Genomic DNA, 16,793 nt, shown 5'->3' on the forward strand with positions numbered 1-16,793 from the left:
TTTGTTAATTAGAGTATCTTATAGTTCAGTATTTCTAATCATGGCAAAATAACTACAAGTAATAAGCAATTAAAAAGAAAAAAAATACGAGTTAACCCTTTTTCTCAACCAGGTTGAATTGTGCCCTAAAGACTAGCTTAGGTAAATATTTTTATTAATAATATAACTATAATACTCTGTTTTACTGTGTCAAGGCAACTGTTGATCTTGGCTGGTATTTCATGTAATAAGAGGTGTACAATCCAAATCCCGATTTTAACAGCAATACACAGGACTATACCAACTGACTATATCTGACTACATGTCTGTATAAATAGCAGCTACACAATCCATTCTGAATTCAAAAGGGAGGTATAAAAACCAATGATATATAGATAAAAAGCCGCTGTAAGGTTGTCTACAGAAAACAAGCCTGATAATTGTGGGAGGATATTGGAAATTTGGAGTTATACTCTGTATTTTCTTCAGAAAATATGAGACAAGGACTAGCAGGATTGCATGGAACGGCCTTGCATAATTACAAATTAAACTTACAATTTACAACCAAGCTGGATCTTTCAGAGCAGTGACAACAGCTTTCACCTGCAGGTAGTTGTTGAGGCTGTATACACTCTTCTCCCTGCCTATACCGCTCATCTTGTACCCACCAAAAGGAATTGCAGCATCGAAAACATCAAAGCAGTTCACCCACACTGTCCCCGTTTTCAATGCTCGTGATAATTTGTTGGCAGTGTCGAGATTCTGGGTGAATACTCCCGCTGCTAGGCCATACCTAGTGGTGTTTGCCCTCCGAATCACATCATCAAGATCCCTACAACATAGTGAAGAATATAATCAGTGCTGGGCTTTACCATGTAGATTCTTTTTTCTGGAGAAAACTAAATTGTCATATACAGTTATACTGATGTTCAAATCAGAGCTAAGATCTGAAGTCTGAACAACTCTGCATCGACAAATGTGAAGTACAGGAACTGATTAACAACATTTTGGTAAATATTAAATTGTAATAAAAGAAATCTCAGGTTTACCTGAATTTCAAGATAGACTGTACTGGGCCAAATATCTCATCCTGTGCAATTAACATATCCTCCTGGTACAAGAACTCCAAAATTCAGAATTGCTGTGGCTAAATACTTACAAATTTTACCTAAAAAGGTTGATGCAAAGGGAGATGACTCCTTACCTGAACATTTGAGAAGACAGTGGGTTGGACAAAGAAACCTTTAGATCCAAATCTCTCACCTCCACACTCGAGTTTGGCACTGCTCTCCGTACCAGATTTTATGTACCTCATAACTTTCTCAAATTGCTCTGTATCTATCTGCAGTTCCATGTTACATTGGCAAAAAGGTAAATTTCAGCTTTAAACACTTAGTTTCCTTTTCTATGCATCTCATATTTTTCACAAATTGCTTGGCCTTAAAGGGAGCAGGACAAGAATATACCTGAGGACCTTGCTCAATGCCACTCTTAAAGGGATCTCCAACAGAACGTCTCTTGGCACGTTGAGTTGCTTTTTCCACAAACTCATCATACACACTCTCATGCACATAAGTTCGGGAGCCAGCACAGCAACATTGGCCCTATGATGAACACCAAAAAGCTTAAGAAGATACTATATATTTCCAGCTCTTATATACAACTAATACAAAGAGGAATGGAAATACCTGATTAAAGAAGAGAGCAAAATGTGCAAGTTCCACTGCTTTATCGACATCAGCATCCCCACATACAATAAAAGGAGATTTTCCTCCGAGCTCCAAAGTTGCTGGCTTAAGGTTGCTCTTAGCTGCTAGTTCAAGAACTGTCTGTCCAGTTTCAGTAGATCCAGTGAAAGCAATCTGTAAAATAAATTCAACACGATTACAAATCATGTTCAGAAACACCATTTGTATTTTAGCTCATCTCATCATAGGATCAAGAAAGTCATAAAGGTCAACAAATACCTTATCGACATCCATATGACTTGCAAGTGCAGCACCAGCTGTTGGACCAAAGCCAGAAACTATATTCAACACACCAGGAGGAAGACCAGCCTGTAAGCCAGAAATGTAAGAGGTTAGATAATATGTAACATTCTGTTAAGTTTTCAAAAATGTTAAACAAGACAACGGAGTATTTTAAAATCAGCAGATATGCTATACAGTGGAGTTTCTGATATCCACAACTGAACATAGAAATTGCATATATGAGAGATGGACACAGAAGAAGGGGACATGGAAACTGAGTGACATAAGAACTAATTATGTCAAATAAGCATGGTAATATCTGCAGCTCCTAGAACCTTTAGTCCTATTTTACCTCGTGAAAGAGTTTCCCAACAAAGAGAGCAGTCAATGGAGTTTGCTCAGCAGTCTTTAAGACAATAGTGTTGCCACATGCCAAGGCAGGGCCAACTTTCCAAGCAAACATGATGAGAGGAAAGTTCCATGGTATGATTTGCCCGGCTACACCAATTGGTTCATGCAATGTTTGTACATGGTATGGACCATCAGCAGGTACCGTCAAGCCATGAATTTTATCCGCCCAACCTACATTGTTCCCAGGACAAAATCTTCAAAATTTAAGCCAATCAACAATTATTTATAGGGTGATAAGTATGTTGCTTATCTACCAGCATAGTAGCGAAATAATCGGACAAACAATGGAAGCTCTGATTTAAAAGCCTGTTGAAAAGGCTTCCCATTATCCCAAGTCTCTAAGGCAGCAAGCTCCTCAATGTGTTTCTCAACCAAATCAGCAAACTTCAGAATGATTCGCACTCTTTCCTGAAGAAATTAAACAGGAGAAGCATATGATTGCCAAACATTACAACATAATGTCAAAAGAAAAACAAAAACTTTAGGCAAAGAAAAAAAGAGTTGGATGCAGGGGATATGTTACATAAGCTGTCATTTTAGGCCATGGACCTTCATCAAAAGCTTTGCGAGCAGCAGCAACTGCACGGTTGATATCTTCCGCATCACCTTCAGCAACATGGGCTATCACATCCCCAGTCCGAGGATCATATGTAGGAAATTTCTTGCCTGAAAAAAATTTATGTGAAGTTAACAAACATATAACATATGCCAAACACTACATAAAACCATACAAACTGTTAACGAATAAGCCAAACTAAATAAAAAGGTTACCAGATGCTGAGTCCACAAATTGTCCATTGATTAGAAGTTGTGTATGTTTAATATCCACATTAGGAAATATAGGATCTTCGATTACAGCAGCTGTACTATATCGACTTAAGTATCTTCCCCAGCTTGAGCCTTTACCTGAGCATAAATTATTAGTTCTCACTAGAAAACAATTACAGCCAAGTAATTATAGCCAATTGACAACAATTTACTTGGAAATTAGCAAAATTATAGCCAATTATTGTATCAAATAATGACAATTAAAGTGAAAACTTACAAATTCATGTACTGTTGTGCATGATTAACAATGCAGAGGAAGGATCAACATATAACAATTAGTATTCCTCAACTATAAGCACAATATCACCGATTTTATGCAATTAAGGGAGAGTTCTCCTTGATCGACTTGTTTTGACTCATTTAAAACAAGACATGTTCAGACAGAGAAGATTAGACAACAACTAAGCAAAAAATAAGTTTGAAGTATATCAGACAAATCAAAGTAGGTCTAAGAGAACACACACTAAGGCCCTGTTCTCATCAGATTATTTTCAGTTCACTTCAGCTCTAATAAGTTCAGTTCAGTTCAATTCAGCTCCTAATTTCCTTCTCTCATAAAATATTCAATTCAGTTCAATTCAATTCAGTTCAGCTCATTTCAGTCAATGAGAACAGGCCCTTAAATATAGAAAGCAATCGTAAAAAAAACTTAAAACGAATATAGAATTAATACCACAAGTTATAAAGATCAAGCTATATCATACAAAGCGAGCAACCAGATTTCCCATTATTTCACTATATTTCGTGCTACACAGATTCAATTAGCTCAATAAACTCAGTAATCAGTTACTTTAATCAGCTGCATCGATTAAACATAAAAGGAAAACAAAATCCAAGTTTTATTTTCTGTTGTCCCTTTTCTTAATTACATACTGTTTCTTTGCCAAAAATCAATATCCAAAAACTCCAAAGATATTGGATAATTCAATACCTTCAAAATTTACATGTAACATTAATCACAAGTTTCAGAAGAGTATGAAAAATGCAAAGTTTGAAAATGAGAGTAAAGCAACAAGAAAGAGGTACATACGAAGAGAAAGAGGAAGAGAAGAAGACAAAGACAGAGAACGCGAGAGCAGAGAAGAAATCTTGCGAGCTGCCATGTCTGATTCACACACTGGTTCACCCAGAAACTTAGTAGTATGATTGTTCAACTTTGAAGATGTGATTGTAGAGGATAAACTTCTATTCGGACTTCTCTTCAGCTGCCATTTTTTTTATTGCAAAATTGCGATGCAAATGTGGCAGATTATGCTTGGTTTTTAGTGGTAATTGTTGTCAATCACAGGAAGTCATTGTCTTATTCTCCAATAGATAAGGAATCAAAGTACTTGTGTTGTGGGTTTGTATCAAATCAAAATACTCTTTACTGTAGTTAGATGCTATCATTGTTAAACAAATTTTAAAATCTTGGTTATGGTAATGAAAAATTTTGGTACTTAGTTAACAACATTTAAACACATTTTAGTACCAACAAATATTATTAAAGTGATAGACAAGATAATAGAGGTTGAAAATTTCTCTTATCATTTACCCCCTGTTGTCGCATTGTATTTTCTTGGGGTCATACTTTAAATTTTAAGCCCGAATTCTCACTTGTGTGTACCAAAAACTACCTCTATTTTCTTAAGTGATGTAATAGAACTTTTCATGTATGCCAAGATATAGTTTGACTATTAATATTTTTTTATTTCTTATTAATTAATATATATTGTGACTAATCTAACCATATAACTAGTAATATACAACCTCTCTTAAATATTAGTTGTAACTTTGGATTATTTTATATCTCACAAATAATATTCCAAAGTTGCAACTAATATTTAACGAAATAAGTAGTACTTCCTTCGTTTTTATTAGTTGACACATTTAATGTGTCACACGTATTACAGAGTTGTGGCAAAGGAGGAAAAAAGTGTCAGCTAAATTCTTTGTTCGCATAAAAACATATGCGTCAACTAAAAAACAGAGAAAATACAGTATTAAGTAATTGTATATTTGCTCCGTTTCAAATTAGATAGTGTGAAAAGTCAGTGTTGGCTATTAAAAGATGTAAAGGGAGTGTAATTTAAGAATATCAAATTTTTATACTGTAATTTTTTATACTGTAATAATACTGATACTGTGCAGAAAAAGTTTCGGTGGAGGCGTTTCACAATTGAGGGATACACCACTCTTTTTATTTTTTATTTTTTTTTTGAGGGATAATAGGGGCTTAATTAATTCAAACCAGAGTTAGTTAAGTTTACAAAAGGTTGCCTCAGAGGGCACAAAATTACATCCTGATGGGTTTGCCTGTCAGATCTAGCCATACAATCAGTTTCTAATTGTTTAATACAAACAGCAGGAGGTACTTGTAGATAACAAGTCTGATACAAAATGCATTCATTTTTTCTTGCTTCCTTAGCCAGGATGTCAGCCACCATATTCTTCCCTCGTTCCCCATAGTAGAGCTTGACTTCATTCAGCAGCTGTAGTCTTTCCCTGCAATCATTTATTTTTGGGGTTAGCACAATGTGATTTGGATCAGTTATTTCCTCAACTATTGTCTTGCAATCAGATTCCAGTATGCATTTTCTCCATCCTCTGTCACCCAGCCACTTCAAAGCTAAAGCAATTGCTGTTGCTTCAGCCTCCTTTGTTGTTGGGCAGTAACCTTTCCATTGGAAACCTTCAATCCATGTGCCTTTGTCATCCCTGCAAACACCTGCACAGCCTGCTATTTTGGAGTGTGGGATGAAAAAAGCATCCACATTGATTTTGAGAAAAGATGGGGAGGGAGGAATCCAAGCATGGTTCTGAGGCTTTAGTCTTGCAGAGTGGTGGGAGGAGTAGTACCACTCTGTAGCAGCCCAGATGCATTGGGAGATGGAAGTTTGTATAGGAGAATTTGATTTGGAGAAGATCCAAGCATTTCTTCTTTTCCAAATGTGCCAGAGAGCAAAGGTGAAGATGATATTCCAAGGAATACTGTGAATGTTTTGGCTTGAGCAATTAAGATTTTTTGTGATCCAGGTTGTGAAGGTTTCTGTTGGGCAAAAAGAACAGGGAGCTGGTAAGGAGAGTGAGGACCAGAATTGGGCAGCTCTTGTACAGTCAAAGAAAATGTGAGCATGGTTCTCTATTATGCCAGGGCAGAAGGTGCAAAAAGGGGTTGGTTTGCAATTTCTTAAGTGAAGGTTTTGGGCAGTAGGAAGCCTCTCCCACATCAACTGCCATATGAACATCTTGATTTTTGGGAAGGTGTTGATTTCCCAGACACATGACCAATCTTTATCAGTTTCCCAAGAACAGTTTGGATCATTTGACAGTAGCCACTCTTTGGCAGTAGCACTGTCAAACTTTCCTTGTTTTGACCAGCTAGTATAATTAAAATCCTCTGCAGAAGATAGCTGAACACTATCAATTCTAGAGAAAATCTCTTGTGGAATCTGCATCCCTATGTGAAGTTCAAGCTGCTCTTTGGAGAAGTTATGGGTATGGCCTAGTAGGGCATTTGTAGAGGGCTGGGTGAGAGGGCCAGCAATCAAAGCTCTTAAAGAATCATGTTGCAACCAATTATCATTCCAGAAGTTAATGTTGTTCCCATTCCCAGGAACCCACTTCAGACTATGCTTGAAGAGATCCCACCCCCTTCCAACTGATGCCCAAATGTGAGAGCCTTTATTAAAGGGTGTTGGGTTTGATTTGTTTTTTATATATTTTTCAAAGAGGATTTTCCCAGCCCAGTTTGCTCTTGTATCAATCATCCAGCATAGCCTAGCCAAGCTAATGAGGTTTGTGTTTGAGTTTTTACTTGGATGAATCAAACAACAAATGCATCAATAGAGAGACCAGATTCCTCAGGTCACACCGAAAAACAAAGGAAAACAAAAACAGAAAAGAATGCACGTCATTACATCACAGCACGGCAAAATATAAGTCCAAACAGATAATTTCTTTGTTTTTCATTTCTGACAATCAGCCAAAAGTACAAGTACACAAATTTTTGACAAATCAACCCATGATATGCTGCCAAGATAGTAAAATCGTTTACACAGTAGCTGGTCCAAACCAAGTTTTGCGGGTTGAGTTTTCCCTTTATATCCTTTAATTGCAAGATCGAGAATCCTGAATCTCAGAAGAAGACTATGAAATTAATCATCTTAAATGGATTATACAAAAAGTTGGTAACAATAATTTGTATTCCAATATTCTCATGCATGATCAGAAAATAAAAACTAATGCACAAACAAGTTCATCCGCAGTCAAACACTTACTGACTCAAAGAGCAAACCAATAGCGAGCATCTATAGCACATTGTTCATAAATTTGTGTGCAGAGATTTTATTTACCTGAATTAAAAGGTTCGGAACATCGACCCAAAATTCCATCTTGCACTGTAAGCACGCCTTCCTCATTCCTGATCTCAAAAACAATGTTGAAGCAATTACAATATTATTATTGATGCAACAGCAGATGGCTCCCGAATAAAAACCTTTATGTTTGACTGTTTAAGAAACATTAAATTGAAGGACAAATATTACAACGTGACCAGCCATCCCCATATTTAAGCTTAGCATCATAATTCTGAGCTGCCAATGATGCAACGTCATCAAACTGGGTGATAAATATGCAATTTGTTTCATTGTGAGATTTGTGTCAATGAAAATCTCTACCTGTGACTCAAAACACCCCCTCTTACTAATCATTTCCCATTAACTGGGTTGATCTCCCTCAGCCTGAACAGTTACTCAGTGAGTGACAAGTCACAAGCTGAGTAATATTAGTAGTATAGACAGTGTTAGTCCAGATTCTGACACAAAAATTAAGCACCATAGAGGATTTTAGATTTAGAAGGTTTAAATTTGTACAGATTTGCACAAATTTCTTCACTTTGATATATAACTGCTCAGTATCCCAAAATTCCCAATACGAAATATATTTTTCTCTCTTCCCTGCACAAGTTCTCTACATTCTAGTTGTAGTCGATAGATGACAGTGAACACTGTTAACATATGTCATTACTTTTGGCGATGAAATGGAGCAAGACAGGATCTACAGTTTGCATGTCCGTAGAAGATTCACACTTCTCATGAATTCTAAACATAAGTTACATGAACAAGTAGCTTGTACTTTTTGCAATGATTAATTTGTGCAAGTTTGTTCATATGATTCTGATGAAATATTGACTCAAACATCAACTGAATTCTAAACAAAATGCATCTCTAACATCCACAAAAACATTTACACTTCAGATGCGTTAAAAATGCTTTTCATTCACAACAGTGGTAGCTTTGGTTCCAACCTTAACAGTTTCCTAGAACAAAAGAAATCAGTAAAGTTCCTTTCAGTGTTGAGGCCTGCTAGGCCAAATGGTACATGCAAAACTTGCAAACAGTAAGCAGCCATGACCGCAAGACAGTTATACAAACATGTTCAGCAAACACTTACATGATATCCTCGGGGTTGACTGTAATAGAGTTTGCTACACGAGTACACGTCTCTGCTGAATTAAATGTTAGCTCTTGTTTTTGCCTCAAGTAGCTGTGGTTCATATATGCACACATTCAAATAACAGCAGTTATGAACTTACCAGAATATTAGCAATGGAAAAACTGTAACCAGGATCTAAACATTGATAGAGCAACTTACCCATTTAAACAAGATGGATTCACCAGAAATACAACTCACTCAGCCAGCACAACCTTCCCCCATTAGGCAGCTACATGAAACAGTAAAGTTGCTTTCATTCAAACCTCCCCAATGGACTCGATCATTAGGAATGTCATCTCAATGACTGCTGAAATTTCCAACAATTATTAAATTGAATGCCCAACAGCTTAAGATTTTTAGCACAAAGAGAAAATGCTTCAACATCTGTAAGGCACTTGACAGATTGAGATGAGCAAGGAAGGTTCTGAATTGATGCAAAGGGAAGTGAAGCCCATGCCAGCAATTCTGAGCCACATAAGCCATCCACTCTAAGCAAAGTGGACTTAGAGGATCCAACATTAATAGAAGATATCTCTAGCTTGCCGCTGAGGATGAATAGTATCCTTTTAACCGGCTCGCCCTCAATAACTAAATAAATCTCTTTTGAACAGGAAAAGATTTCAAGGTGTCCAACAAATGCATGTGCTAGCTCGTGGTCCATGTTTGCAAAGAAGGGCAACTGCTAAAAGAAAAAATAGTTTCTCCAAATCATCATAAGAACAAATGAACAAGTAGCATTTCTATCCTATTGTAATATTGTACTATTATGATATTAAATAATATGCATCTTTACTAACTTGCAGAGGGGTGCAAGATAATAACTTCTCTTGGTGATGCAATTGCAAAAATGAAGGCATATGCACAAAGAACAAAGATCAATCATATGAGAATCTTGCCAAAGTGTCTAACCTATAGTTTATTTGCAAATGTTCATAAAATGAAGTGACAAATGGACAGAGACAACAGCAACATTACATTGCAGGCACAGTTAAAATAGAGATGTCTCCGAATGTCACACTTCAAGTCAGAAGGAAGTAAACTCAACATCGTATTGTCATCTAGGCCTCTAAGAACTTTCAAGTCAGATTCAACAGTGTATCGTAGATGCTTCTTCAACTCTGATGGTAACTGATGTTTTTTTGCCCAATCCTCCACCTCTCTTTGTCTAACCATCTGCTGTTCTTCTCCAGGCTCCATGGATTGAATACAGGTGTTCAAAATATAACACGAAAATACTTCAGGCATTAAAATATGCTAAAAACTTCATTAAAAAAAAAAAAAAAAAAAAAAAAAAAAAAAAAAAAAAAAAGAGAAATATATATATATATCTTATCTTATTTTTGCAGAAGTCCCCAACTGCTTTTCCACATTTAATGTTGTTAAAACCAAAACATTACCACCCCCCCCCCCCCCCCCCCCCCGCCAACAAAGAGCTTTCCACCCATGGTAGAGCAAGGGGTAATCCAATGTATACAGTCCTTCCCCTTATATAACACAAATACTATTTCCATTTATGAATAGAGTATTGATATAGACACCAATTGATAGTGGCAACATCATATACAAGATACTGCCTATTAAAATATACTATGGATAGAATATAGATTGGCCTCCACTCAAGAATTTTTCTTAAATACTTTCCTATGGTCATGACATTTTCATTTTGCAATTGCGACTAATAATCAGATATTATTGGGGTGCAATTGTCAAATGACAAATCCATAAGCTTATCCAAATTGTACTACACACTTTCTTCTAACACAGACGTACATTCTTTGGGTTACTTACTTATCCACCACAAGGTTTATTATGTGAGCCAATTTAGATATTGCGCAAATACAGCAGCATATGACCTAATGAGGGCATGAAATCCAAACTCACACAGACACAAAGCCATAAAGATATTTCATAAAGGAATAGAGAGATAGCAAGCAAATTTCTGCAAGAATATGTAACTGAGATGCCCTAAAAAGCTAAACCACATAATATGAGCACATACATGTCTCCATAAATATATATATTAGGAAATTTTGACTTTTACCACAAAAAAAAATCAAAAAATTGTTTTTTACCACCAAAACTTCTAAAACTTTTATTTTACCACCAAATAAAAAATTAAAAATTGTTTTTTACCACCTATCGTCAAAAACCTAACGGAATTTTTTAAATTATTCGATTTTCGTGTCAAACACATGGTCTTTAGGGGTTTTGTGGGGCATTTTCGCCCTAAGATTCCAATTTGAGGTCTGAATTGACAAAAAAATGATCGAAAATGCCTCGTTTTGCGTGTTTAAAATACTTCGATTTGCGTGAAATACAAAAAACAAGGCATTTCCGATCATTTTTTATTAATTCTGACCTCAAATTGGATCTATAGGGCCAAAATGTCCCCCTAAACCTAAGAAAACATGTTTTGTGCACGAAATTCGAAGAAATTTTTTTAAAACCGTTAGATTTAACGGTTGTCTTGACGTTAGGTGGTAAAAAACAAATTTTAGAATTTTTTTTTGGTGGTAAAATAAAAGTTTTAGAAGTTTTGGTGGTAAAAAACAATTTTTTGATTTTTTTTTTGTGGTAAAAGTCAAAATTTCCTATATATTATCCATCCAAAAGATTGAAATCATAAACTACATTTGGTTTGTTACATTATTAACTAGTTCAAATTACAATATTAATGACAAAAATATTTCCTGGCGGAGTAAGTATCATTTAAAGCAAGAAAGAAAAAAAGGAACTTAGCTACAGATTCCATTTACCTGCATCTGAGCAATCAAGCCCACAAACAGGACTAGACCACAAATAGTCATAGTGAAACTGATAATTGCCTCCACAACAGAAGCGCTGGTATCAAAATTCTGCCACATAGAACTGTCATCCAATTTAACAATAAGTTATCAACATCTTATGCAGATAATTAAGCATGATTATTATTTCTTCTCTGCCATTAAAACACAAATTTTGACCCAAGTAAAGATAAATTGGTTTTCAGGTGTGGGAAGGCTTCTATTCTTTAAACTAATCAAGTCAGACGTCTCAAAGACAACACTTGACGCCTGTCTGAAAGTGATATTATTGCGAATTAAGTAATATATTACAAGCGGATCTAGGCAGGGTAATACTATAATAGCTAATGCTACATATAAGTCAGTGTCCTTTCAACTAATTTATGAGAGTATCTGTAGTCCTGTTACAAGTGGATTGGCATACTAATGCCTTAACTGATTAGTTCTTCCGGCTTTCTGCACTCATCCATTCCACGATGCTCATGTTATGTTTACTCTATTCCTGATATGTTTGATGTTCTTTCCCCACTCCAACTCACATACTGCCTTCTGGTCAAAAAGCAGTAAAAGGTCCAATTTACACTCTGTCACCCCTTTCCTTTGATTTACATTGCTACTGTAACCATGAAGATCTTTATGGAACGACAAGAGTTGAATGGGGAAATGAAGAGGACATGAAGGTATTACGAATACAACCCAAGTCAAACAATAAATAAAGTAGCTGTTTGAGCCATAATATATCTACTACATCTCAGTACCTTAAGCATTTGAGACCCCAGGAAAAACAATACATGAACCTTTGCAGAAAAGATCTTGATCCAATTTGGTTTTTGTAAAGATCAGACAACATTCCATTCTCAGTATGATCATCAATGTCACAATTGCTGAGCATTTCATCCCATCCAAAGATAACCTTGTTAAGCTTCGCAAGTCTAAGTTTGCAATGTAGTAGCCGATAAATGAATGAAAGATAATACACACTCCCACAAACTGCAATTGCATGCAAACAATTTCAGCACAAAAAGGGATAGTTATGACTCCAAAGACAATGAAGTCATTCCAACTAAATATACTTTGTTTCAAGCAAACAAACAGGTCAATTCTACTTACTTGACTAAGCATAACATAATATAGAAGATAGTATAAAGCGCCTGCCAAGCAGGCCTCATGATGATGTCACAAGTTTCAATTAATTTCTTTTTGCAAGGGAACAATAGATAGAACCTTGACCAAAACTGGATGAAGAAGATGCGAATTAAATCCCGCAGGAAATTGAAATTCAATAGGGTTCACGAAGCCCGTAATGATGGAAGTTTACACCATAGGTAGACCTACATGAACAAGAAAAAGCTGTCAATGCCCAAAGCTCAAGATAAACAATCATTTTCTTGGTAAAGAGAAATCCCATTAGCAGAGCGCCAGAGGGGAGAGGGGAATTAGGATCTTCACAAGTCTGGAATCAAAAAGAATAATAATAAAACTGCACCAATCTCATATTCTCATGGCACATTTTAGATACCAAGCTTTACAAAATACTAACTCAGCCCTATTTTTAAAATATACATTGAACCGGCTGCAAAAGGCATAAATTTCTTTAACAATCTATATCTCCCTCTTTCCTACTGAAGGATATTGGAGAAAGTCCACAAAACTAACAACCCATCTAAAGACGAGACTATCAGATAAAGAAGAGGCCCCGTAAAACCAAGAACATATATGACCTAACCATCATAGATTTAATATATTTCAACTAATACAGATCACTGGTAAAGGCATGTACTAGAACTACACTTGTGAAAAAAATTATTAAAAAAAATGACGGAATCCCACTCCATTCCATGAAAACAAACAACTAAAAGGGCATAAAGCCATAAACCAGGAGATCAAAAAACTGGAAAGGAAAAGATATATCAAGCATTACATCCATATGTATCCTAAGCATCAAAAACATCTCCTAAGGTTTCCAAACATTAACATCATAAACATCAAAGATAGATAGCACAAAGTCTCCCTCAAGATTGAATTAATACATTTATCTCACGCCCATTTTAAATTGTGAACTTCCTAATTACAATAAGAGCCTCATCCCAAATGTCTACCCTCTCTATAAGCCCTTTACTCCATAGAAATCGCCTTGAATAATATTTAAACTCATTACGATGAACACGGAGCTCAAAGTTCAGAAAAACTGCAAATTCACTCCAAAATCACCATTTAAATACCTACTATTTTAAATAATTGCAAACTTTTGGGTGTATTGAATACCAAATAATGCGCCATTTATGTAAACCTGTAAGCATCCATTGAGCATTTGAGCCTAAATTACAATCGCGTATTAGTTACATAATCAAGTTACAATCAACCCAAAAACCAATTAACATTGTGTAGACCCGCCTGCTAACTTCAACTTTATAAGCTATAAACAAATTACCCATAAACCAATAAGCGCTATTTAGACCCAGCCCCTAACTAAATAGTAAGCTACAAACAACCCAAAAATCAATTAACTCGATTATTCTGTACAAAAACTCTAAGAAATTCTGCAGTTTTCCATATAAGAATTGAATTGCGGGAAAGAACATAATCAATGCAGTAAAATGCTATAATAAGTTTGCAGAAATTGGATAGTACCTGAATAAGCGGCAATGTTGCAACAAAATCAATAATGAAACTGGACTTTAAGTAGTTATTGGCGATAAATGTGGGATCCCAGATGAATTCTTGCCTGTTGAAAACTTTAAAATTAATGTATACACTTTTGTAATCCCACCTTTATGACAAAAAACACAAGTAGGTCGATTTCATAAACGAAGATCCTAATCACAAACAAAAATCGATTCCAATTGATGATAAATTTGCTTTGTGGATCAAATGTTCGTTGCAAAAGTGGCTGCCTTTCATTTGAGAGAGACGCCATGATGTCGCCGTCGCCGGAAAATATATGGATGAAGCTAAGCTAATCAGATTATGAAACAGAGAACGCATCATAGGAAATGTCCCAGGGTGAAGCTAAATTTTCGCCCCAAATACCCTTAATTTACAGTACCTATTGCTAAATATGCTTGGGAAATTTAATCATACAGATTTTTATAGATTCGTTTGGTTCAATGAAGGATTTGTACATTGAAAATTTAATTTCCCAATTACTAATTGGATTTTCTCGGAAAGTCAATTAAGTGTTTGGTTAACTATGAGAAATTTCCATAAAAAGTGTCACTCATCTTTTTTTTTTTTTTTTTTTTTAAATCAAGGGTTTGTTTACATTTATTGAACTGAACTGAATAGAGCTGAAATGAACACTTTATGAGAGAAGGAAATTAAGAGTTGAACTGAACTGATTGGAGCCGAATCGAACTGAAATTAAGCTGAAGTGAACAAGCCCCAAGTGCCACTCATCTAAGTCTTTCTAGGTAACTAAGTTTCTCCCTGTAAAAAATAAATAAAAATAATAAAAAAAAAAACAAGAAAAGGTAAGGGTCTAATCTATTCAGCTTGAATTCAATTCAGTTCACTTCCTAATTTCCTACTCTCATAAACAATTCATTTCACTTCACTTCAGCCCCAATCAGTTCAGTTCAGTTGTTTTCAATAAATCGGAACAAACCCTAAGTTTCTTCATTAAGTACTTCTCATAAATTTGTTAATCAAACACCACAAAAGAATTGCAATTCTTAGGAATTTCAACTTCTCATTTTTCTTCATCAACCATACGATACCATATTTTATTAATAACCCGGATTGTTAGCTTTGTATGCAACATAATTAGGGCTTGTTCTCATTAGATTAATTTCAGTTCAGTTCAGTTCAGCTCTAATAAATTTAGTTCAGTTCAGTTCAGTTTATGTCTAATGATATTGCTACTGATATAAAGCCAAATTTTATACTTTTAAGCTTATATTACAACAACGACAATAATAATAATAACAACAACAATAACAACAACAACAACAACAACAACAACAATAATAATAATAATAATAATGATTATTATACGGTTATACCATATTTCACTTAATGACTATTATACCATATTTCATTATTTGACGAGCTAGGAGTAAAAATAGGATCAAGTTAGTTTTTAAATAAGACCGGCCCAACTCTTTTTTTTTTTTTTTTTATAATTATTATTTTTTTTTTTCATTTTGAGAATTTTTTAAAAAGTGTTTTGTGTTCTTTTGTCATTTTAATATTTTGTTTTTTTAATTATATAGTATATGTTTTTAAAATGTTTTGGGGTTCCATGTTTTTAATATATTTTTCATAATATTTTAATTATATAGTATATTTTTCTTAAATATTTTAATATGTACATTTGTATATACACATATATATAGTAATAAATAATCAAAGATCATTAATTTGTAGTTAAAAATCACTAATTAATAAGTTCAGTTCAGCTCTAATAAGTTCAGTTCAGCTCATTTCAGTCAATGAGAACAGACCCTTAGCCTTGTGTAAGGAGTTGCTTGACTTTATACTATAAATTTAGTTGTTGACAATTAATATTAATGAAGGAAAACATGTAAAAATATTGTCTCACTAGTTACTAACCCCACATGTTGGCTACTCTGTATAATATGCAGAGAAGTAAATTCAACTCAAATACTTAAAACTTATGTGTTGATTAGGTGATATCAAAGTTAGTTATATTTAAAAAGGAAATGTTGTTGAAAAAGTAGCATGGTAGAACGTAATCCTAAAACTCAAAATGCAAATTAACCACTGCACGAATGTGATCGGATAGCTGTGGCCTGTGGTGGATTTTCTAACGCGCAAGGCTGGGCTTGGCCCTCCTTAGATTTTGATCCAAAATTTATTATCTACTTATTAGACTACTTTACTTATAATTAGTGTCTTCAATGTAAGTTGTCGGACAATTACATCACAAGTAAATAAAAATACTTGCATTTCTAAAGATTTAATCTTTTTACTTTACTTATTTGCAATGTTGTTAGAGATTTCATACTTGCTAATACAACTTTTGTATCGTTAACTTTTTTTAATTATACTTTAACATAGTATCGAAGTCATGCTAAATTTAATGTTTTCATATAAGTCAAAATCTGAATATGTTTTTTTTTTGATCGATTAAAGGATCGTTTTATAACAACTATCCAACATGTTATGATAGCATTTATATATTAGTAAAAACAATATATCATGGTAATACATGAATATTATAAAATCGTAGATATTTAGGGAATAATTGAGCTTCGATCGGCCGCTAAAAAGAAAGTTGTCAAGATCTGTCACTGATTGTGGCAGTATGTATAACTATGTCGAATATGAACCAGTAGTTTTATTTAAGAGTTTGTATAAATATAAACAAAGGAGGTTGTGTAAATTG

The 16,793-nt window shown here is 34.6% G+C and overlaps 1 protein-coding gene and 2 long non-coding RNA genes across 4 annotated transcripts; all 3 read right to left on the reverse strand.

Moving 5' to 3' along the window:
* Positions 1-354: 354 nt before the first annotated feature.
* On the reverse strand, positions 355-4,435 carry LOC145567235 (aldehyde dehydrogenase family 2 member B4, mitochondrial-like). The gene is made up of 11 exons (XM_081626492.1): positions 4,219-4,435; positions 3,132-3,266; positions 2,884-3,026; positions 2,615-2,768; positions 2,302-2,531; positions 1,947-2,036; positions 1,668-1,841; positions 1,446-1,583; positions 1,184-1,321; positions 1,029-1,090; positions 355-811 (listed from the first exon to the last, which is right to left on the reverse strand). The coding sequence occupies exons 1-11, from the start codon at positions 4,289-4,291 to the stop codon at positions 538-540; spliced, it is 1,611 nt and encodes a 536-aa protein (XP_081482618.1). The 5' UTR covers positions 4,292-4,435; the 3' UTR covers positions 355-537.
* A 2,734-nt stretch (positions 4,436-7,169) lies between these two features.
* On the reverse strand, positions 7,170-9,940 carry LOC145568354 (uncharacterized). The gene is made up of 5 exons (XR_014095813.1): positions 9,573-9,940; positions 8,823-9,345; positions 8,622-8,714; positions 7,523-7,590; positions 7,170-7,298 (listed from the first exon to the last, which is right to left on the reverse strand). It is a non-coding gene; the product is annotated as an uncharacterized LOC145568354 (long non-coding RNA).
* A 1,485-nt stretch (positions 9,941-11,425) lies between these two features.
* Positions 11,426-14,601, reverse strand: LOC145568355 (uncharacterized). 2 transcript variants are annotated; one of them, XR_014095815.1, is made up of 4 exons: positions 14,078-14,601; positions 12,671-12,777; positions 12,205-12,436; positions 11,426-11,531 (listed from the first exon to the last, which is right to left on the reverse strand). It is a non-coding gene; the product is annotated as an uncharacterized LOC145568355 (long non-coding RNA). The 2 variants fall into 2 exon arrangements; XR_014095814.1 differs by having other exon boundaries at positions 12,205-12,777.
* Between the last annotated feature and the right edge of the window lie 2,192 nt (positions 14,602-16,793).

This window comes from Chenopodium album, chromosome 11 (assembly GCF_948465745.1).
Source record: "Chenopodium album chromosome 11, dcCheAlbu1.1, whole genome shotgun sequence".
Lineage (NCBI taxonomy): Eukaryota > Viridiplantae > Streptophyta > Magnoliopsida > Caryophyllales > Amaranthaceae > Chenopodium > Chenopodium album.

Bases quoted from the DNA above. Each gene is read 5' to 3' on its own strand.
- LOC145567235 (XM_081626492.1), bottom strand. From the start codon at position 4,291: ATGGCAGCTCGCAAGATTTCTTCTCTGCTCTCGCGTTCTCTGTCTTTG. The intron at 1,584-1,667 runs GTATTTCCATTC...TGTTCATCATAG, and splicing joins TTGCTCTCTTCTTTAATCAG to GGCCAATGTTGCTGTGCTGG. The intron at 812-1,028 runs GTAAACCTGAGA...ACTATGTTGTAG, and splicing joins CAGTCTATCTTGAAATTCAG to GGATCTTGATGATGTGATTC.